This window comes from Sinohyriopsis cumingii, chromosome 9 (assembly GCF_028554795.1).
Source record: "Sinohyriopsis cumingii isolate HCF-2022 chromosome 9, ASM2855479v2, whole genome shotgun sequence".
In the NCBI taxonomy this organism is placed as follows: Eukaryota; Metazoa; Mollusca; class Bivalvia; order Unionida; family Unionidae; genus Sinohyriopsis; species Sinohyriopsis cumingii.
Window position 1 is genome coordinate 106,857,883 of NC_142969.1, and position 25,293 is coordinate 106,883,175.

The following is a 25,293-nucleotide window of genomic DNA, read 5'->3' on the forward strand; positions in this document are numbered from 1 at the left end:
TTAGAAGACAACATATCGAATTCGGTTTTAAACAAAGTTCGAAATCACCATGTCTGAAAAAGTAATCCTCATTTCTGCGCACTGACACTTGTTTACTCATCAAGCCTAGATCAAATTTCAGAAATTGCTTCCTCTTCATTAATGAAAGTGTTTAATGTACACTGTTAATTATTTATTCATTATATTCTATGGGTTATGCAAAATTTTATTTGATAACTGACCTTGTCCAAATTAAATCTTACTTTCTACCTGACCAAAATCATTGATTTTGGTTTCGTAAGCAAAATACGTCTCTCTCTCTCTCTCTCTCTCTCTCTCCAGAATATTGGAAATTCCTCAAGAAATGCTGGGTATTATTGATGTTTTACAACATTGTATATTATGATTTTAGTAACAGACTTAGTACAAGTATAACTAGGATTGTTCTGGAAATGAACTCATGTCCTACATCCTGACTGGTCGGATGATTATATTACTGTGATTCATCTAACTTTAATTCAGTTAAAGACAGTTTGCGCATCATTACAATTCAGGTCAGGGGTACATTAGTACATTATAGACTACATGCCAAAACATGGACATCAACACCTTCAGCGTTGAAAATTATTTGGAATACCACTCATGTTTATTCGGAACTTTATTGACTTGTGTTAGAAATATTAGGATTATTTGTGATTTAATTCGTAATACCGTAAGTTATTTTTACATTTTCACTTTTATTCTAGGGAAATAAATTATGTGCTGAATTTTACCAAAGTTGTTGGTTTTCGCTCCTTTTAAAACTTGTTTTAAGATCATAGAATCGTAACAAAAGAAGCAAATTGTTAAAGTCATAGGTCATTGATATTTCCAATTAAGGAAGAAAAATGGCTTTGCACACAATTTCAAGTGATCGGTAATATGCCTCCACGGTATGTTGATGACTTTCACGTTGTGAGAATATCCGTTAGATTTTTTCGTGTCCTCTGTTATTCGTAGTTTGCTTGAAATCAAAAATTCTTAGCGCTTTGACAGTTGTAATGAAAGGCAAGTGTTGTTCAATTATTCCTTTTGGCACAGGGCGGTTTGGATAAAATTAAGGGCAAATGGTATTATTATATACGAGTGGTCTCATACTGGGAATCAAACCCCTGCAGGAGCGTGATTTGATAGTGCAAAATTTCCTTATTTCGAAGGACATCAAGACAACAGTAATCAACTGATCGGTTCTTAAACTCAGTAATTGTTCGGAAATTAACTAATGTCTACACAACGCGAAACTCTAATTTCACAGTTATATGATGTTACTTTTGTTTAAGATTGTGTGATTCACTATTTCTCCTTTTCGAGCCACATATTTGAGACTTCACGTCATGCAGTACAAAACACTTAATACAAGCAATTTTTACTATCTCAAATTACCACAAAACGTATGCCTAAACATATTCAGAAGATACCCTGTGCTAAGAATTTGATAGGTTCCAATTTACAAAACTAATCCATGCTATCATAAAGTCTCGCGATTACTGTACATTACCAAGTCTGCATTGGCTAATTACTCTGGTTTACATATATCTTCTCAACACATAGCCCCCATAATCAACAAAGAGTTATTCAAATATAACTTAGCTATACACGGTATTGTAGATATAAATAGCACATACCCTAGTTTTATTCCATTATTTCGTTCATTTTTTTCCCCTTGCTTTGTACTATAAAAGATCGTCCCGCTTTTTCACTCTCGCCTCTTCTGCAGCACCATTCACAGCTTTATGTGATAATTCCTCTTGACTAGGTGTTGAATCAATTCATTGCATTGTTTTTACGAATGTCTTTTCCTCATATACATGTGTGAATGCACGTATAAAGTTTGCTAAACGGGTATAAAGAAAACGTTCCTTTTTGGTATGTGCAATATCAAACACATTGTAAAATGTATGTAATTTATCTAAATAGAAACAATACTGTATTTATCTTCTACGCCGTTTTATCAATCGGATTCTACAAATATCCATTTGTATTTATGTTTAATATTTAATATTTAATGCAATCCCGAATAAACCTTCATTTCAGAATATGTACGAATGTCAGTATATTAAGTCTAGGATGTACTGCCAACTCCCACTAAACATAAGCTTTGGATTGGCTTCTTGCATACTTCGTATAATGCCACAATAGAAAATGATTTTCTACGTTGATTGTAACACACCCATATCTTACATTTTCCCATAATGTGTTTTACTGACCGATTTTACGCTAACGAATGAATGCCCACATCAAATTAATTTCACCAATTTAAATATTGTACGCTATAGATGAATTATTTTTATTTTCATTCCAGTTATTCCAGATGAAGTTACCCACCCACTTAACAATGGTGTAAGTATATATATATATATATATATATATATATATATATATATATATATATATATATATATATATATATATATATATGAGATATTTATGTATAAATGTATAGATATATAGATGTGTGTATACATTTTTATATAAATATATCTTGCATAAAGGATATTTTGTATGTAATTGTATGCGTATGTATGCGTCATTCGAAATAATTAATTATAGTGTACCACATCCATTACAAGCAATCTAAATACTATTATTGCAACATCTAGCCGTTTGTTTTGCTGAATGCTCTCTCACCTGGGAAATACTAAAGTTGACTTAGTAACTAACAATGAGGTTAAAAATTATGTTTGTTCAATCTGCATTTCTTTTGTGCACTTTATATTTTAATTTAATTCGTTTCTAAATTATACATAACAGCCTTTAATTCATTTCCCGATACGTCACTGGAAGATATTGAATTCTGTATGGCTGAGACGTCGAGTTGCCGAATAACAAGGTTAAATGACTTCTGTCATTGTATTAATATTAGTATCGAACATTTGGACGCTGTTCTTCAGTATCATTCCTAAAAAGAGAAATTTTTAATTTTTACATAGATATGCATAGGATATAAAATAATCTATTCTATAAAATATCATTAGCATTTTCTAAAGTAAATATGAATGGATTTTTATTTAGGATTGAAAAGTACCATGTCTGACATAATTTATGATAGAATGTGCTCTGAGAGTATATTCAGGCATTCGAGATTAAATTCATCCTTGCCAAGTTGACATAAGTGCTCAGTAAATATATAATGAATATATATCTCAGCTCCATCATATTGGATTCATTGGCTTAGATTGGCTTTCATATATGCAACATCAAAACGTACTGACGTGCCCACATTCTCATGTTCAATTACCGCAGAATTCAAACCAGATTTACATCTTTGTGTCTGCTAAATTCTATCGCCAAACAATATATTGGTGTGTGTGTGTGTCTATATATATATATATATATATATATATATATATAGAGAGAGAGAGAGAGAGAGAGAGAGAGAGAGAGAATGGGGCCGTGTTTTTCCACTACAATTTTATCATTTCCATTTTCAACTGAACCTGAAGGATATAATTATGTAACATGGTGCTATTCATTTCCTTTAAAATGTTTTATTGACTACGGTGAGTTCACGTATTCAGTGTCACACAAATATAATTCAGTCATGATGACATTTATAGTTTGTTTGTTTAGTCACTATGCACAAAGGTATAAACTATGACAACGAATTATTGGACTATAAAGAAAGAGGTTAATTATTTCAACATATATGCTATCTTTCACAACTCAGTAATTCAGAGCGCAGGATTAACTCGCGATTCAACATTATTCATTTACGAAAACATCTCTGCTACTCGTTGCTATAAAGGGAATTCTGAATTGCTGCCTTATGCAGAGTTAGCATATATATTTATCTCACTACCATCTTCACAAGAAGTGTGCAGTTGATATAACATTAAAGTTGTGCACATCCGTCTCTTGTCACAATTTATTGTCTATCAAGTGAGGAAAATAATAGCGATATACCCACAAAACCTAAATATCAAGCCATATCCTTTTCGTGCCATAGTCTAGAGACTATAATGTAACGAAAAATGGTGTCATACCGCCAAACCCAAAACACTAGTCAAGATCCCTTTCATGCCATCATATCTATATTTTCCTGCAGTATATATGGAACCATATAGGCAACGGCTGTTTCCTGAGAAACTAGACAATCTTTTCTAACGTAGGCTGGTTTCCAGTGCCCAGGTTACTAAATAATTCGTTATTATTTCATCAGCCCATGTGCTTATTGCTTCGTAAGGCACTTTAATCTATTAAGCTGCTGAAATTATACTTACATGTGGATAAAGAAAGCAGGCGGCGGATATCATCAATTTGTATTTCTTTATTTTTCTTTGCCGTTAGCCCTCTGTATTCTGTAGGATGTTCATGTAAGATAAGATGCCTTATTTAGAAGACCTTTGTACAAAGTAACACATAATCTAATAATACAAGGTGAAAAATGAAACATTGAGAGGAACTTACAGTATTATGAATTAAATCCAAAATAACCCTAAATATTACTATTCATTTCCAAAAGAAACGAGTGTTCCAAATTAATTTCCATATCATCGAATGTGTTGATGTTCCAACAGGCTTGATGTATCACATTGACATAGTCCAGAACTCCTTTCAATAAATTCACAACAATCCTAGAATAATAGTGTAATACAGAGGCAAAAAGCACGCTGTAATTCAAATTAATAATCCAAACAAATGTTTCCACTCATATATAAACACACCATTAAATACATCTGCAGATTGATATCAAAACAAGAACATTGGCAATTAATACATTGTAATATTTTCCTAGTCGATTCATGTCGCGATACTTCTGAAAATGTAATTTTACACAATATATCACTTTGCAACAGAACCCACCTAACTCAAGCGTAAAAGGGGAAATCACCCCAAATTTGTACACATGTTAATTATTAGAATAAATTTTAAAACTTGTAAACACCTACTTATATATCATATGCAATCTACAGACATGTACTTAAAGTAAAATAAACATATGTATACATAATACATATCACTTAAATCATGTGACTGAACGCAAGTCAATACCATTTTGTTACCATTGCCCATGTTTGTACATTAACAATTTGCACATATATGATACAATGTTTCTTTTTCTTCCACAGTCTATATTCACTGACACATTCATTCCGAAGGAGGTAGTGTGTATAAAAAACAAACCATGCCTCATTCCATTTGCTATATCCGGAAAGTATCCAGAACCCTACGGGTATGCTATTTAATGCACCAACCCCAACAAAATGAATGATGCATTTAATTTTTCTTTGCATCTAATACAGCTGTCTAGTTGTGAGGTATTTAAATGTAATCTATCAATTTTCTAGAATGCTAAAAATATTACAGTACACTTGATGGTTCCACGTATGTAATTAACCTTATTTATCATGTCATTATTTAAATACGTATAGTCAAAAACGCGAACTTAAAGCACCAAATTTGTACAGAATATATCAACCGATGCAAACATATATTTACTTTCTTATTGCTCAAACACAAGTATGCAACTTTGCCTGCCTATTAACTAAGTGATGTGGTCTGGTACTTATTTATATATAAATTGAAGAATATATACAGATAGCTCTGGAAAGGTCTGGTGTCTATTTTATTTGGCTACTCTGAGTGACATATCGGGCTGATGTTCCTGAAACAGGTAGGAGACACTTACTAACTTCTCATATGGACGCGGTCTCAAAGGTCACAGGAAGTTAAAAGCTTACAAAAAGACACATGACTTAAATATGCAGTCGTTCACACTAGCGATCGAATGCAGGCGCATTGGCGTTCCGATATGCTGCTGTCTGCTGAGAACTATAATATTTAGCTGGGTTATCACCCGGTCCGAGACTGGGCATTTGCAAAAGAAATTTTATAACCTCACCTAAAAGTTCATATTAGCCGATCTACCTGTACACCTGTGACAGTTGACATGTGTATGTTGTCTATATCAGTGTTGGCATAACATGAACAATTAGTGGTGGGGGAGAAAAGGAGATTTTATGTTTATCACGGTCTGAAAAGAGAACGCCGCATACAATCTATACGAGGCAAATGAGAACGGATATATCAGACATATCTTGCGTCATAATATTCTTTTAATGAATCCAAATAACAACGGTGGAAGTCTCGATCATTGACAGGTTTCACAATGTATCACGCGCATCGGTTTATTTATGCGAGTGACATCATGACATCATACTAGGTGAGATTAATCACTGATGATGTCAACGGAAGCAAGTCGATTGATAGGATTGAAAACCGAGAGGCTGTATGAAGAAAAATGAATAATATACGTGGCGTCGTTAAAAATTATAATGAGGGCATTGCGCTCGGTGCATGAAACGTACACATAGACTAGCGAACAATGCGTTTCCAGTTTATTGTTCAAAGCACGGAACATACTTGGTACGTTCTATTTTATTTTGATGCAGACGGGTACGCAATAAAACATTCTTCACTCCGGGCTGCTGCTGTTCTTATTTTGCAGAATCAGCATGAATGTTTTTTGATGCATGTCTTGATAGTGTTTTATTTGTTGGGATTTTTGTCCTTTTGATTTTGTATTCTGTCTGATTTGAACGAACGATTAGATACCCAAGTATAGTACATACTGGAATGAAGAGCACACCGTATTTCCCATATCTGATAATTATGAGTCTAGTCAACTTTGCAAGATGGGACACGTCAAGCATCGGCGTGGTCTTCCAACTCAGACAGAAAAACTGACAATATTACTATCGTACCTTCCGAACAGACACATCACGCAAATTGTGTCCCGTTTTATATAAATGGAAAGGGATCGGACATTTACACAGAAGACCTAGATATGGTTGATAAAAAGAAAATTGTACAAAAAGTCATGCTAGAGATGGTAGCAATTGTACAGAAGTACGACCTCTAGCAGCAATAAACTTAACAACTCAGGAGCAAGAAAGATTTTCCTTAATTTCAGAAGAAGGAAAATCTTGGTGAAGAAAGCCTGGTCCAATTTATTTATGTTGTACTGGCAAACAAACCTCGCGCGTACGCTGACACTATAATTCAGGATAAATCTTTCGTCGCGGTAGCCTGAGAGTCAGATTTTTATTTAGCCTGATGGTATTCAGAACGTGATAATCTTATATGCATTTATTTATTTTGACATATTGTTTTCAAAACTAATCATCTACAATCATAATGTCAGGCTCCAAGAAGATAATTATTATGCGCGTCAAGTGGCTGTTCTTCATATCCACCTCAGAATATAGCCTGTTTTATCGTCACTTCGTAATAGTTTTTTCTGCAAAGGTATATGGCGCCACCCTTAAGTAATCTACCAGTCACCTTTGAGAAATTCCTTAGACATAAAAATTATTTCTCTCAACATACAGTTTCCAACATTTCATCATATCCTCACAGATATTTTTTTTGGCAACAACATGTTTTGTTATGATTGCTGATAGGCCACGTCGTATTTGTTTCTCGAAGAAGTGAAAAACTTCAATGTCAGGGAGCAATTCTAGCTGATTTTTGTCAGCTTGGGTTCAGCATTTCAAAACAGCCTGGACAAGAATAATAAAAAGCAGGATTTTCTGCAAGAACGTAGCCATGCAATTATTCCTGTCAGTACACTACCCTCGCATAAAATCAGCCTTGTCATTCGATCCCTCTACTATGAAAAATGCGTTATACTATATATTTAGATAGCATTCCGAACCTGCCGTTTTATCAAAAACCATTTCTACCATTGTCAAGCAGATTCGGGTTGGCAAGTGAAACTCGTCAAAGCCACGACGATAAACTTCTGCATCTGAATAAAAAAACAAAATTATAATTGCTGCTGCTGCCCATAGCATCGAAATAGTATTCTTTAATTTTAGCATAATCTATGCCGCGAAAATTCTCTCACGCAATATACTCTACACCGAGGATGTTTAAAAAAGAAAATAAAGCAAGGCATCATGTATTGCCCCAAATATATTTTGTAACATCATAATAAGACTTCGCTACGAATATTGAATTGGAGAGATTGTTGAATGATTTCGAAAATTATTCATTAATTTTATTTATTTTCTCGCGATTAATTTTTATGTAATAAAAAAATATGACATAATCTTTCTCTCCATCAAGTTCTTCTACGCTTGTTATCTCTCCTGGCTCTAAGATTCGTCAAAGTCGTTAAGTCTTTTGTACTTATCTTGGCTGTGATTGAGCATATAAATAATTTGTACCTCATAATACATCCTGTTATTAAGCAACATCTTGAGAAGCAAATTTGTCTAGAGTCGGCTAGGACCTAAGATCATATAATGCCAGTCAGGAAACAAGATAGTGTACGTTTTCTAGCTCTAGTGAATCATACAAATTTTGTATAAGAAGGGTGTATCTAATGTGTCATTATACAGCTTTTGGCATTGTCATTTGCAAAAGGCAGATTAGGTGCAGGGTCAACAATTTATGTTGAATTTAACAGCCACTTGCTAAAATCTGGCGACACTATGACACGGCCTCGAAATATATACTAAAAAGTATATTTTGCGCATATGATTAGATCATAAAATATCACGAAACATGAAACAACATATCTCACATGTGCGATTACACGTCCTAACTCAACACAAGATGGTGGGATTGAAATGATAAGTGCTTATTATGACACAGAAAGAAAGTTTTTATATATACCTTATCTTTATAACCTTCTAGAACCGAGAGAAAATATGTCGGCAAGCGGTATAAAAACGTCACCTCTATGACCATATTATACCATAACACAGTGTAGCTAAAGTTTTCTTAACTTTATATGCATCGTACTGGCATGTACAGTACTTATTTATATATAATGATAGATATCATACGATTTCAATCCACTTTGAATCCACCTTCAGCATGAACAGCGCAAATAACTACTAGCTTCTTATCAGTACTGCCACAAACAAGCTTACTGTTTTAAAAATTCCTACCGATATTACAAAGCTTATTGTTTCTGTTTTCTTCGAATCCTTTAGCATTAGGTGAAGCAGGTGTTCCTTGAATATGCGACATCCTAACCCCATTTCTTCTGATTATTTCTATCGTAGTGCAGAGCGCTGTCTGAAATTTGGATCCAGATCTTAATAACAAAAAGGCTGTTGGCTAATACATCTTTGTCACGCAGACAAAAATTCTAAACTAGATAGCACCTGCATCAAATAATAATCGGGGAGCTTGCTGATATCTCTTCTGAAGGGACACTTACATTCAAGAAGCCAAATTGCATTGTCGTCCACAATATTGCCATACGATCTGTGTCTGAGGTCATCTAAATTTCTGTTGCAGATATTATTTCCCATGACTTTTTTGCGCATAGTCATCTCATTATAAGCTATGATTTAGGCTCAAATGATGTTCACCAAAGGTAAGGCGAGGTTATATAATCTTACTGCTTACCAAGCTACGCCTTTAGGGAATGTAATTGAATAAATCCCACGAACTGTAGCAAGCTCATAGCTACCTAATGTGGTTACCATAATTGAGTACCGCTATGTTGACTTACGTTTTATTTGATGCTCCTTCACAATTTCTTCTCAGATTTATTGAAGAAACGTGTCTACCCCCAAACGTTTAACTTCCTGATTCAGATAAAATTATAAATACCAAAATGATTTACAGCTTCTTTTCTCTCTTTCAATGGCTTGGTTTGTGAGGCGGTATGCCGAACAACGGACGGCATATATCTCTTATATTATGTGGTCAAACTTATCAGGTCTTCGTCTGAGCTCATTTTATTGTTACCTGGTTCCACTGCTATTACATTGACATCGTCCTCGTCTGGACTTTTTCTATTGTATTTCCCCTTTACGGGCAAGTTCATTATTTAAGTGTTAGTCATTCATAAATTCCATTGGTGTTTAACCAGCTTCGTTTAAAATGCTAAGTCTTTCATCCTTCTTTTTTCCATTTGTTTTGTTTTACCTTTTGTTTTCCATCGTTGTGGGCGTTTTATTCTTGTTATTTACATGTACGCATTATGTGGTACGTTTCTTTCCCTTGTTCATTAATTCTTTTCTCCGTCGGACTTCTTCACCTGAGGGTGGTGCTGCTTCTTTGTTATTTGACTCCACTTCGCTTCATGTTTCCGCTGCAGCCATAGCCCCCTTGATCAGTACGTCTTTTCTCTTTGGGTCTTCCGTATGTCGCTCTACTCTGTTTGATGCTTCTTATCCCTTTGTCGGTGTTGATGTGTCTTGCTTTTCCTTGTTTGAGTCTATGATTAGTATCGTCTTGTGTGGTTCTAATTTGTATTTTTTGTGTGGATATGTCCTGTTTTTCCACATTTCTTGACTTTTCTGTGGTTTTTACAACCTGTGTACCACGTGTGTACCCGAGATCTGTGTATATGGAAAGAGGTTTGGATCTAATGGTTTGCTCATCTTTTATTGTGAAAATTTGTGCGCCTGTTTATATGGTTGGGTAGACGTAAGTAGCCATTTTTGCTTTTTTCACTACAATGCTGAATTTTTCTTGAAATATTTATTCTGCCACCGCTATAGAGCTCAGTTGGTATTGTTGTTATGTGTACTTTAGTGTATTTCACTGTGATTGTTCTTTCTCATCTCGAGGCCTAGACCACTTTTTGAATTTTCCCTTTGATGTTTAGTTTATCCCTTTTAGAAGCGTTTTTCTCCGTTAGGAGATAATGTCAACAAATCTGTCTCTCCATGTGATACTGCTTGAATATCTTTTATGTACATTTGTCATATTAAGGAAGTTCAATTCCTTTCCACACGAGGATCTCTCATTTGATGGCACATGTGAGAAGTCTATTCTTTGTCTGCTTTTCGCCACTAGAATTTAGCCTTCTCCATTCCTTACAGTCTCTGTATGGAAATACTTTTGTAATTTTGTCATTTTGGTTTATTCACAATATTTGTAGTCCACATATCTTTATTAAAGTCCAATACTTTAATATTTCATGGATTCAGTATGCTGCCTTGGTTATAGTAAACATTACTCACCCAGCCATTTTCACGAGCTGTGAACGCTCGACTAAAGCTTTCGTCTCTACATCCAACGGCAAACTCCACCAGACCTTACCAATTTAGTAGAATGTTTGATCTCAAAACCCAGTGAGACTCCAGACCTTCGCACAGCTACATGTACAGTTTTAAATTTATATTTACATAAATACTTTACGATATTTTTGGTTAATGGTTTGACAAATTTGCATATTGGTGTTCAGCCAAATATAGAATGCAGGAAGTGGAAGTAATTCGTATGTATCTGTCACCATTTTTGTGTAAAATCATTGTATAAACATGATCGTTCGCCATCACGTTTGCTTAACGAAGAATATAGGCGTCTCTAAATGGTAGCAAGAATTAAAGGGGTTATGGGCTGACCCAGTTCGTTTGTTACAAGGGCTTCCAAAAACACTTTTTCTATAAAAAAAAAATTATTTGCAAGCCAAATTCTTTTCGATCATCATCTGTTGGAAACTTTTTTTTCTAAATATATGAATAATCATGACTGTGCATCTTTCTTTATATTGAAAAAAAGAGAGAGACTGGTCCTTGTAATAACATCACTGATGCTATCATAAACTTCTTTTACGCTACTACTATTTTACACTTTTGCGTCTGAGCGATTTATACTAGATCATATATCCTAGCGCAAAAGTGATTCTTTTTGTCATTGAGATGAAAATTACTGTACACCCATATAAACCCTTTATTGCAGACCAAAGGTCGATTTCGGATTTGTTAGTCCGACGATACAAATCAACGGAATTAACACACCGAAGAAGGCAAATGCTACTAACGGGACATATACCTCTGAAGCAAGTTTTACGCCAAAACTATCTGGAAATCAGAAAGTCTGCCTACAGACGTTGGATAATAACAGGTAAAATCTTATTTCTTGTGTGGGATTTTTAAATGCAGTGTAAATAGATGGCTTGTTTCGGTACATGATCGACGATCTTGAACGCTTTTAATACAAGAACGTGCTAATTTTCATTAAAAATGGCTACAGAAAATACCGATGTTTTTGACAGTAGATGGCTGAGGTAACAAGAAAATATTCTCACAAACATATAAAAGGATTTGTCTCCATAGTAACTAATTTTTTTCATCTAGTAATATTTCCATGTCCATTATATATAATCCATGATCCACCATTAAAACCTCTCGTGAGTCATTAATATTGATATACACCTGTTTACTTTAGGATTTTTTTACAAGTTAGAGCATTTATCGACACATCGAGAAACTCGAAGGATTTTTAAAGTATCAAGAAATATCATATGCTTCTCAAATAAAATGCAAGTAGCATTCCACAGCTCCACACAAAGATCAAACTTTTATAGGTCCTTTTCCGTTTTCAAATGGTGAAATTTATACTTTGAATAAACATCTATTGTGTCTTCTTTGAATCATAACCAAAGTGTGAATGTATCAAACTTAACTCTGATATTCAAAAGAGAAATGATTGTTGACCGATAGTGTGCCTGTTTATTTCAGAGTAAACGTTGACGAAGTATGCTTTCATGTGGATGTTAAATCGGGTAATGTCATATATTTTTTCTGTATCAAAGATTGCTTTGTTTCATGGCATGATATTTATAAATACTGTTAAGTAATGCTGCGTTTAGTAAGAGCAATTAACTGTAGAAATTTAGAAGTATTAGTCATTTTTGGAATTCCATGTAAAATTAAAATTAAACGTTAAATATGGACACCATGGAATCAATAGAAAATGTTAAACTGCCAAACAAATGTTTTAATTTCAAATTATTGAGGCAATGAAACAGATATGCCACCAACAGAAATACATTATGCGAAAAGTATATTATGACAATAACACTTTCGCACCACGGTTTACATTATGAACTTTGTTGCAGATTCATCTTCTTCCTTCGGAGATACGGTTAGTTTCTTATGTAATTTGTTACTTTAAATTTCATAGGATCATAAAAGGACTTTATTTTACTTCATTCCTAAGATAATACACTTGTTGTATCCATGGCCTATGGGAATTAATGGAAAAGCAGATCAAATTTGTTCAAATCAAATGTAATAAAATAACAGTAAAGAGTCTCGGCACAACCAAAATAGTATTGTTTCAAACTTCTATCGACCGTTCACATTATGATTGTAAAATTTCATCGGGTTCCAAAACAGCAATCAAGTACTACTTCAATTACATGTACGTTAATTACTGACTGTTCCTTGTCGAACCTGTTTAGTTGATCAGAGAATATTATATTTTAAGCAATGCTTCCTGTTCCATATTGCTTCGTTGACTTTATGTACATTGATATTCATGTTTAAACATATAAATAGACATTGTGCTCGCTCATAATGCATTATGAATTTTAAAACGCCAAATATGCTATGCTTTTCACAAACAGAAAATGCGTTGTATCTGCTAAGCCTTCTTTTTGTGCCACTACAAAGAGTTCACAGCATGACATTGTTTCATGTTCTACCTTTTACTTTCACAGAATAAACCCCATTTTACAGCACCCAGTATTAACCAGAATTCAACAGTTGTCTGCACAATAGGAGTCACATGTCACATGATGTTTATGGTGTCTTCGGGGAAATCAAATGAAAATAATTGGTTGGTATATCTGCTGTATTCAATCCGGTCGTAGGCGTCACTGCGAGATCAGATATAAGCGAGGGCCGTTTTTGTTATTTATCACAGTCGCAACTCGTAATTTCAGTTTAAAGAGAATCTTATATACAAATAGCTCTGAGTACGTAGAATGTAAGAAGCTGAGGTATCTATTACTGGCTTATTTTCGAATCCTAAAAATTACCAATACTAGTATCTGGAAAAAGTTATATTTCACACCATGCATTTCAAAAAAAAATTAAGTATTAGCTATGTCTAGAGTATTTTGATTTTCTTACTACTTAAATGGATCGAATGACTTAGACCGATAGGCAAAATATTGTAAAGTAATTTTTACCTGATAATGATTGTAACGATAGAGAAATCATAATTTAAGTTAGAATTTCTGTATTATACATGTAATATAGGATGATGTACACAACTATATTGACAAGAAAACAATTGTTATCTTCTTGGTTGTAATGTCATTTTGATTAAAGATTTTAAGACTACTTATATACTTAGATACAAATTTCCAATAATTATATATGTGACTTTGACTAATATTGATTTATAATTACATACATTCTGCACATTTATCGTTTATCAGTCCAGCTATGATCTTAACGGAAGGTCTAGAAAAAGATTTCCACATTTTTTCCTATTGTGAACCCTGTACAAACGGTACAACATCAGCTGAAAATTGTTCAATGGACTTGGTGTTCAACCCGTCATCATCATACCTTGGACAAAATCATCGCTTATGTTTGGAAGCCCAGCTTTTATGGTAACAAATATTGCGAGACATTTCTTAAACTTTTAAGATAGAGCCTTTTACTCGATTAAGTTAATTTACTGACTCCAGCATGACAACATTATATGAAAATCTCTCTAATTTACGGGTAAAAACATTTTGCACGAATTGTTTGATTCTTACTGTAAATTTGGTAATGATGATCTATTTCAAAAGTGTTTCTGATAATATAATTTTTACTTTCCTAAGGTTTCAACAGTGTTGATATTAGTTTTATCCAACTTTGGCTCATTTTCCTGGTTATTGTATTTTCTGTAGGATAGATTCACAAATCATGCGTTTCATATCCACAGGAAGAAAGTGACTGGAGAAACACGTTGTTTTAACATGGAGGTAGAAAGTGGGAATGTGTCCTGTAAGTATACCCTTTACAAATTTAAGGCAACTTAAAATCTCCAGCCTTTAGTCCTCAACCAAATTCAAAACACACAGAAAACTTGCATTTCTAACACCTAATGTATTTTATCATGCTTTATCATGTTCCTTTATAACAAAGGAAAACTATTCTTTACAGGCAACTTTATTTTATAAATTAAAAGAGTGCTTAGTATTCTTTGCCACGTGAGTTTAGAGATACATTGAAAGAAAGCCAATGTTCCCCAAAAAATGCTAATGACGATTAATAGAACAGAGAACATTTATTGTGATAGGTGGATTAGGAAACGTACAGCTATTTCTGGAAAGCTTATGTACATTTTTCTTAGCTGTATATATTCTTTGTAAGTTTGCATTTAGCGGTTACGTTGCACGTATGATAATATTTTTTCACATTTATATTTATATTTATATTTTCCAGTGCATGGTCCTTGTAGTAATCTGCACTGTAAGAACGGCGGGTTTTGCGATGCTGGAAACGCAAACAAAGAACCAATATGTCATTGTTCCCATGGTTACTCTGGGAACACGTGTGAAAAAGGTAATATATGGTCCAGGATATTTATAAATCCGACTTTCTTCTCCAATTCAATCGCTAATAGCATGACATGTATTTTTATTAGGTATTGTTAGCAATAAAGCACTCTGTGGATGTCACAGATTTGCATTGAGAGATGACACATCTTACCCTCCTCATAACCCATTGTTAAGTATATTTAATTTACATTGTTAGTTACGTTTTTTATTATTTGGTTTTTTTATTGCATGCTATTGTTATGTAATATTGCATGTTGGAATTGACCTTGTCCAAAATTTCTGCTTAATCTTAATTTAATTTTTTAATTTTATTCTTTGTTATCAACTAATACATAGCTGATATATTCTCTATGTGTATGGGTTAAAAATTAGTATTATTAGTAATAGAAGTAAATAGTTTTTTTGGGATCTAGGTCTTAGGTCTAGTTTTTGGAATTTCCCAAGTGAATATTTCGCATTGTTCAGGTTATGGTTTTTATTTTGTAAACATCAGAATCATTCTAGAAGGTTATTTTCCAAAAGGTAATGGGTTTTGTTTTAGAAAATTGTACTTGCCACCCGTGTCAAAACTATATAATCTTGTAACAGCGAGTTTTTTCAGTCGTGCTTTAAGATCTAGCACCTTCAAATTGTATTATATGTGGTGTCCAGGATTTAAGTCTGGGCTGGAAATTTTATTTCTTGAAATTATTGAACTCAAGTGATTATTTTCTCTGGAAATATTAAAGTGATCTGATACAATTCTTGGATAGAGACACTCACTGGAATTTATAGTGAATTCAAACCTGGAATTATATTACTGTGATTCGACAAAAGACTGTTGTCACTTCAACACTCTATAAGCTACCATAGACAAATCATCGCCTTTAGTTTTTGGATTTATTCTGTATTTCTAATGAATTTTTTACAGGACTTTAAATTATTAGGACTTGTATCTGTAATTCTTGGATTATTTTAGGATTTAAATCGCAATTCTGTACGTTTTTCTTTTCTAATTTTTACGTTGTAGTCGAGGGAAATAATATATTTGTTAAATTTTACAAATCTTGTTTTCTTTCACTATTTTATGTTACTTATTATAAAAGTATAGTAACACCATTTAACATTGCTAACGTTTGTGGATAGAGAAAATAATATAGAAAAGAATATTCTTATGTTGTTGATAGTATGGTTTAAGCACATTTGTTAAAGTTACCAGTATAGTTCAAAGTGTTTCTTCTCAAACAAAAATCATCCTTATGAATCATCATCTCATAACACATCGTTGAATAATCGTTTGCATCGCTATAAAAAAAAATGGATAACAAGGTAATTTCTATGTTCTCAAAAAAATTACACCTCATTTTGCAGACGAGTCAACATCGATTACAAATAATACAAACAGAGTACGTATGTATACAAGTGAATTAGTGCTGAAGATGCTTCTTAAAAAAAAAATATTGTTTCAACTGCTCGTCCATTAATAAATCTAATGGAGTGAAATCAATTGAACAAACATACGATAAATTATATTGTGTATATCCATTTTCAGAACAGGAAAGCACCATTTTGCATAGATTATAGAGTTTAACAAATATTTCGGTAGGTCGACCTGTAAGATGTAATGTTGCACCGGTTACAATCTCAGCTGTGATTAATGTTCATTTAATTCTATATATATATATATATATATATATATATATATATATATATATATATATATATATATATCCTTTATCAGGGCATTGATTAATAAATATTTGTAAAGCAAATTAATAAATAGAAACTGTAAAAAATAATAGTAACCTCTTTCTTAAAACATGTGTTGCATTTAAAACTTGTCTCAATATATTTTCATGTATAGCCATCTGCAGGGAATTTTGTGTTACCGGAGGAAATTATATGCAGCTATAATGAAAGCTGCACCGTTCCGCTACAGATAGTTGGACTACGACCTAACATGTAAGCTTGTAAATTTTGCTTTTAACGGCTTTGATGCAATATTTATTGTATCGTTTATCCTTAGCAGTTACTTAGAAACTACTGTAGTCTATTCACTAATTTGAGTTTGCCGAGTACGCAATATCCCTTTATATTCCTATATGAATATAATTATCGTGTAAAAGATTACTGTACAAATAACTAGTTTGTATTTCTACACAGTCACTGTCACAGTATAATATTTCTAAATTCAAATTATATTTCCAAATAATTGAACAATACCACTGCTATGTTTTAGTCCTTTTGTGGACACTGGACACGTGCCTCCAACCATCAACGTAGAACAACTATTCGTAAACAGCACAAACCCTACAGGTTCAAATTTTGAGGGATATTTAAAAATCAAACCTACAGGTAATGGCACCCAACGTGTTTGCATTCAAAGCAAGGATAGCAGAAAGTAAGTTTGAAATTTGCTTTTATAATAGAATCATCATCATACATAACATATTTCGTCAATTTTTCTATCACATTCACTATTATCATTATTATTTTTATTATTATTATTATTATTATTACTATTTGATATGCAACTATTTTATTGCATAGTTGGATGGAATTGACATGATATAAAAGAGCATGCGTATTTTTAGAGCAGTCTTTTGACGAAAATTAGCATTTCTTCCAAGGGTTCCTAGTTCCATTTTGTTAATTCATTGCGATTTCGCTATATATTATGTAACCTTTTCATTTTTCAAAGGTAAGCAATTACAAGAATTAATCTTCATTATATACTCTCATCAGTTTGTAATGTTTCTTCCCACCATCAAAACGCAATTCTTCTTTCGCCGTAATATTTCAGCAAGAATAATTGTAGTTATTACACATTATACAATACATTATTATTGAAATAATTATTTAATCAATTGTTTCAGAATATTAATAATGAGATTAATGTGCCAAACTTAAATTCAAAAACTGCTCAACTACAAATCTGACGCTTTACCAGCCATTTCTTTGGATTAATTTTGTGCATTTTTATCTGTAGTCAAAAGAACATAGAAATAGTACATTTAGTATTGGTTCTTTCACGTTGAACTGATCCTTGCCACCTGTCCATCATTTCTTATATCTATATTGCCTTTTGTTATATTGTCTAGCTCTAGCCTTGTGTGTGAAGAAATTTGTTTTAACGTCCGAGTAACCGGTAAGTAATGTTTTTACATTTCAGATTTCAAGGAACTATTCTATAAAATATTTCTTATTCTGAGTGGGTGCATTTTTGTTCCCCCCTCAATTTATTTATATCAATCTATAAAAAAAAAATATATTGGTTAATTTCCCCTTCAGTTTAATGTTTTCATTTATTCACAAACTCCAACGTGGCTTGAAAACCATTAAAGAATGATTCACCTGGATCTTATAAATTCAATATGATATTAAAGGCAGTCCTCACCATAGCATTTTCTTTGCAGAAAGCATTGCTATAAATATGTATATCAAGATATCTTATTAGGACCCACACCTCTTAATGAATCTCAGAACTAAAATTCATACCATCAAACCATGAATTGGAAATCAAGGTTTTAAAATTAAAAGTAGTATAAACCTCTGCTTGCTTCAGACGTAACTATATATATATATATATATATATATATATATATATATATATATATATATAGCTTACTCCTTTTATTTTCAAATATTTAATGATAAGAACTAGTTATGTTTTCTTGCAACATCTCTCTTGCTATATGCAGTGCACACCATTTTTACTTTGCAGGAGAATTTTCAAGACCTCCAGTTGACATGGTAAATTAGCATCGTTTTGATTTCATATTACACGATGTAGAATGGTTTCAAAAGAATGCATCACATTTGAAAGCAATTATTATCGTCCGTATAATGTTTGCGGAATATATATTTCTCATTTGCGCTGTTGCTCAACTCTCATGTGATATATTCTTGCGTTACGCTGATATAACTGTTTTTGGCTTCTATTAACCGTAGCTTTTTTCATCTTTTCGAATCACTTTCTACTATATGAGGCACAATAAAATATTCAAGACAACAACAGCCAGTTTTACTCAGAAGTGACAGTTACATTTTGTAGCTAAATGTAGTTCACAGACTGACTATAGCCAAGCATAAAATCCATCTTAAAGTATCTGAGTATGGATTGGGCAAGGCGTCGCAAAAATGTAAATTGAATAAATTTGGAATTATTTGCATGTAATATGAACATACCTACTTCAGAAATATCAATAAGTAAGGATAATTATAAAACCATTCCAGTATAATGAAGTTATTTCTTTTTCTTCAAGTTACGACCGCACTACATTGACCCAACACTTCCAGACGGATCGACTGTCATCTGTAAAACTGAGTCTGAGTGTCACATTGTGATGTTTACATCGAAGAAAACGACAAATTGGTATGACCCTGTAGTATTGTATTGAAAACAAAACGATTTTTAACTTTCCAACATTACAGCATCATTTAGAGAATAATGACTATTCTTTGGAACTCGATGCATCAGATGTTTCAGAAAGAGTAACATCTAACTAATAAATAAGGAAAACTAAGAGGAACGAGCGAGTGTGCTCAATAATCTAATGAGTAATTAAATCTGTCCCTGAAAGCAATGTGTCAAGAATCATGAGTGCGAAACTCGTAAATTGCACGTGCAAACATATTATTTTATCATTCTGAAACAACACTGGATTTGTTCACTCGCACGCTGGTGCAGAGTAAATATGACCATTTTATTTACAGTGGTGAATGAATTAAAGACCCTAGTTTAATATGAATCCGAATAAATTACTTGCATCAGTAGAACTGATTATCGTTTATTACGTGAGAACGAGTTTACTGTGATTTCAAACCATGAAATGCCATATCTGTGTTCTAAAGAACCATGATAACACATTCTTGTTTTAGGATCCCTCAGTATGTGTCATATGTCTCCTATTAACAGCTTCAAAACCAGGGAAGAACTTTTTTTAATAGGAAATAGCATATTGTAAAAGTTACTATTTTTCCTTGATGCAAAAACCTAGATAATCTTTATTAAAGTATATTAAACGATGGATTTCTCACTCAACATATGTCTGAACAATGCATTAAAACTTAAGAGTATTAAAATGACCTTCTTTCTTCGTTATTTTTAATGGATCTGATACCCACTAATGTTGTAATTTAACAACCGTTATTATTTTGAACGTCATTAAAATATGTTCGAGCTAAAAAGCAGCCCTTTACCAACTTAACGTGATCAAATATTGTTCAAATGATAGTATAGTTGCAACATTTCTTTCAATCTATCAATTTGAATGCATATGTTCTCTGATTTTAGGAATGCCTAGCAAATGGGAGAGTATAAATCCCATTTTCTTATCCATTTGAAATACATAGCTGTTAAAAATATTTCCAGAACTATCCATCACCCATATAATAATTATTGATAGTTTCGTCCTGTGTTTCATAAGTACCTTTAAATTGTCAATATATACTGTCTAACATATTTGGAAAATTTTAGGTTGAGAAATAATCTGGATAATTTGGAAGAAACATAACGCTGTCCATTATACATTGCACTCACCCACCCACCCCACACACTTCATAAACCAGTAAAGCAGCAATGGAATATCGGGTGCAATTTTAACGTACAATAATATTAAAGCCGGTTGATATGTCAAGAAAGGCTTGAAAATAATTGCCTTTGCTAAAATAGCACCATGGGATTTTCCATGAAATGTAAGACATATAAAATAATGTATTTCAGCCCGACAGTCACAGAGGTATCAGACTACACTGGTGGCCTACACATATTTCCACCGGCTATAAACCTGGGATACGAATGTGTGACTGATATATCATACATACCATCAAAAGATATGGAGGGACAACAGACGAAAATCTGCCTTCAGACATCTTTACCTGGGTTAGTAGTGGAGACTCTCACAACATTATAAGTGACCATTATTCTCATTATTAACATTCTTAGGAACTGCGTTTTCATAATATATGATGAAGTGCGATAACACAAAGCAACTGAAGTCTTGTCAAAAAGTATAAGAAGAACATAGCATTAAGTGTAGTTACTTATTTTGGTTACCTGAAATAAAGCTATTGTTCATTCCATTTATATAAGCGACACAAACATTGTCTCGAACGCCAGTGATTTCTATTTCAGACTCAAAGGAGAAATAAGGTGCTATAATGTCACATCTCATGCCAATGCGAATGGTAAGTATAAAAAGTTGTGGGTTTTATGTCATAAACAATTCATCATTTAGTGCACACGCTCTATGTTAAATATTGAAGGGAAACGTCCATTCGATGTACAGAGATGTATAGCTGGGTGCCTATATATATTTTATAATATAGTGTGTAGAACAAATCTTCTCATCAGTTATGAAATTTGAAAAGAATATATGTAAATAAATGCTAAGATCCCCCATTTCAAAACATTTATTCATCTGAATTTTCGCTTTTGCAAAAATCAAATATGAGAATTTTCCAAAATCTTAACACTTTACAAAAATACAAGTTTTAGAGATTTTGCCACTCAGTGCTGAAAGCAGTATACATTTATCATTTATGAGAAACCCTGTATTTTGATAGGCTGATAACAAAAGATAGCCGGCTCCAATATTAAATTGTAATTGTACTAACATTTAAATAATTGTTATTACAAGACCAGTAATAGTTAGTATGTTTAAATCATATTTCTCTTTTTGTGGTACAACTTATACAAAATACGATAATACCATTTCTAATTTTATTTTTGTCCATGTCATTGTATCTGATCTTTTCTGTTTTCCCACGTTTTGATTGGTCTGGTCTGATCTTTACTCACATTTCTTATCTTGACTAATTTACTACACTTTTAAAACAAACAAAACCTCTCCCATTTCCTTACTAATCTGCGCTATCTTGATATGTTAGATTATTTAATATATTTATTTATCCAATTGTAGCGTACCTCAAATTTAGGATTTTTAATCATAATAAAATAACAATATAAATGAACACGCTATCGCGAAGTAGAGCATGTACATTGCTGTACCGTAAGACAATATGTTTGTATTTATTAGGGACAACGGGCATGTGTATAAACAAGAAATGTGAAAATGGAGGACAGTGTCTGTCAAATTCCCTCGAAGCCAGGTGTATATGTAGACTTGGCTACAGTGGAGTCGAATGTGCAGGTAACAGGTCTCAGTTTCACACCAGCCATCTGTATTTCATGACGAGAACTTCGCACATCAAAGTAAATGCTTCTTTTGTCTAATTTATTGCATAAAATATTACTTGAAACCTATCGTGCTGCTTTTAAGTGTTATGGTAACAAGAGGGATTTAAACTGATGAATCAATTCACAAGGGCGGCGATTTACCACAATGACTTTTTTACATCACCATGTTTCTATTTGGAGCACTTTATCTGGTTTTCCATTGGGGTTTATTTTTATATTTCTTTGTAATTATAGTTATTATAATAATAAATCCACATTTATCTTAATTTTTGTTTAAACTGGATACCACAAACTATTTGAAAAATATAAAATAGAGGGTAATAATCGATACAAAACCAAACTGTGCATGAAGACATTATCGTCTCACGGCTTTCAAGTCTCTCTACCCCATATCAAGCTCGTTCTTTCCGACGAATTAGAATAAATGCGTACTTTTCTCTTTATATCCTTGCAGTTACTTCAGAAAATCTTGCTTCTCCCACAGATGCACCAATTTCGGTAAGATAATACCCACAGCACCAATTTAAAATATGGACGGAAAAGTATACTAGCTTGTGTGTGTATACAGAAAGTCCATGCATAGCACATCATTTATTATCTAATGAGATGGTTAATACGATATAAATATTCCTACACATACATACATACATACATACATACAGACAGACAGACATACAGACTGACAGACAGACAGACATACATACATACATACATACATACATGCATGCATGCATCATATTAGTAGTAGTAGTAGTAGTAGTAGTAGGCAGACTTACCTCTCCATGCAACTACATTCAACGCTTGATCAGCTGTATTGTTTGAATTTTATTTTTTTAAATTTATTTACTTATCATATAAATGAATATAAGGTGTACATACATGCATGCATACGTATATACATACATACAGACAGACAGACATACATACAGACAGACAGACATACAGACAGACATACAGACAGACAGACAGACATACATACATACATACATACATACATACATACATACATACATACATGCATGCATACGTATATACATCTTTGGGTCTACCGAGAAGTGCCCATAGCATGACGGTCCATAGCTTACCTCCATGCTAAAAAACCATGTCTTAAAGAATCATATCTTGAATCGTTGATGTATTTCAGCATGGAACAGGACAACCAGTTTTCATAGATTTAGCCATTCCTGAAACGCTGATATGTTACGAAAACATCGAGTGTTGGCTTCCGGTGACCGTGAAGGGAAACATCAGCCACAAGTAAAGTAGCAGTAGCAGACGTAGTAGTAGTTGTAATAGCTGATGACGATGACATAAATGGTAATGTACATAGTATTTTTGTGCAACTGTTACCTGAAGAACGAGAGTAAGAAACGGAAAAGGAATACTAGTAGTGCTATTCTTATGTTTATGCAGCAGTTGTGACGTACATTATTTGACAGACAATCTTTTCTGGTTATTGTAAATAAGGTAAAAAGAGAAGTTAAGTACATGAGGAATTAACCCCAAAATAAATTTTATTCAAATAAGTAAAAATTGAAATTTCACCCAAAATATCGCATGTATTAGACAATGAAGATAATTTTATTCTTGCGTTTAGACCTATTGTTAAATTTGGCCACATCGATCCAGCCTTATCACCAGGGTCACCGACGTTAGATGATGGGTCAAACATTGGAGTGTACAGTGGGAACGTGCCATTCACGCCATCGTCTGTAGGACAGTATCGATTGTGCATACAGACCGCAGACCCCGTCAGTCAGTAAGTTGTTTTGTGGGTGCAATTTTCTCCTGTGACGTCATCTTTTAATTTCGCAAATTTATCTTCAAACTAAGACTCTCTTTCAAACGTGGCGTTAGTTAGTGCTTATAACCGATATCGATCACTATGTATTAGAACAGGAAATCAAAACAAATATCTTGGTTATCTCTTCAATGACGCTTAAGGTTCTTATGTTACAACAAGCTATGAAAAATATAATACTTTATTTCCCTGGAAAAATTCTGTACAAATGAGGGAAAAAAATATGAATTTACGGCTTTAAGAATTAAATCCAGAAATAATCCAAGAATAATCCACGAATGAAATTTCAGAAGTCCTAATAATAAAATGTTCTAATGATTTCAAGTTCAAGTCCCCACGACGAATCCAAGATGGAAGACGATGATGTATGCTGTAACTTGTAGTGTGTTGAAGTCTACAGTTCCTTGTAGAAATAAGAAATACGAATAATTTTTTAAGGACCTGTTTTTGATCAAGAATTTCATATGAGCACACGCATATTTCCAGGAAAAAAGATTTAATCTTTTTGAATCCAAATAATTTCAATTAGCTCCAAACGACACGACAGATACTTTCCAATGTAAAGAAATAAGCGCAACTGAGAATATTTGTCCAAAACAAAGGTTATATCGTATTCTAAAACGCAGTTTCAAAAATCACCAAATTGCGAAATCGAAAGAGGGTCATCACGTGATCGTGTTTATATGACGTGCGCCTAACATGACCCTGACTAAAACCGATCATTTTCCTCTAAGAAATAAAATTTAAAAAATTGTTTACATCTTACATCTTGTAGTCATCATCATGACCTCGACAACAACCAATCATTTTAAAATAAAAATAGAACTTGTTTACGTGGCTGCTACTAATTTTGAATCAAGGTCAGGATCTAGGTCAAAAACATTTCTCGAAAATGTATGAGTTCCCAGCAAACATTATTTTGACATATATTGAAATTTTACAAAAAATAAAAAGATTTTGAAACTTACAAACAATTAAATCAGATATAATTAAATCAAATATACATAACAAGGTAACTTAATATATCATACC

The 25,293-nt window shown here is 33.0% G+C and overlaps 1 protein-coding gene across 1 annotated transcript in view; it reads left to right on the top strand.

Moving 5' to 3' along the window:
- LOC149792433 (uncharacterized) overlaps nt 1-25,293 on the top strand; it is a 138,045-nt gene that overhangs the window by 65,476 nt on the left and 47,276 nt on the right. The window contains exons 29-49 of the mRNA XM_089969575.1: nt 2,321-2,358; nt 5,088-5,191; nt 11,674-11,838; nt 12,456-12,499; nt 12,836-12,861; nt 13,439-13,557; nt 14,165-14,341; nt 14,662-14,723; nt 15,165-15,284; nt 16,631-16,665; nt 17,124-17,221; nt 17,499-17,660; nt 18,361-18,407; nt 18,984-19,012; nt 19,525-19,634; nt 20,985-21,143; nt 21,396-21,448; nt 22,300-22,413; nt 22,915-22,958; nt 23,605-23,717; nt 24,058-24,219. Coding sequence (XP_089825701.1) covers nt 2,321-2,358; nt 5,088-5,191; nt 11,674-11,838; nt 12,456-12,499; nt 12,836-12,861; nt 13,439-13,557; nt 14,165-14,341; nt 14,662-14,723; nt 15,165-15,284; nt 16,631-16,665; nt 17,124-17,221; nt 17,499-17,660; nt 18,361-18,407; nt 18,984-19,012; nt 19,525-19,634; nt 20,985-21,143; nt 21,396-21,448; nt 22,300-22,413; nt 22,915-22,958; nt 23,605-23,717; nt 24,058-24,219 — 1,981 coding nt within the window. The remainder of the gene's footprint in view (nt 1-2,320; nt 2,359-5,087; nt 5,192-11,673; nt 11,839-12,455; nt 12,500-12,835; nt 12,862-13,438; nt 13,558-14,164; nt 14,342-14,661; nt 14,724-15,164; nt 15,285-16,630; nt 16,666-17,123; nt 17,222-17,498; nt 17,661-18,360; nt 18,408-18,983; nt 19,013-19,524; nt 19,635-20,984; nt 21,144-21,395; nt 21,449-22,299; nt 22,414-22,914; nt 22,959-23,604; nt 23,718-24,057; nt 24,220-25,293) is intronic.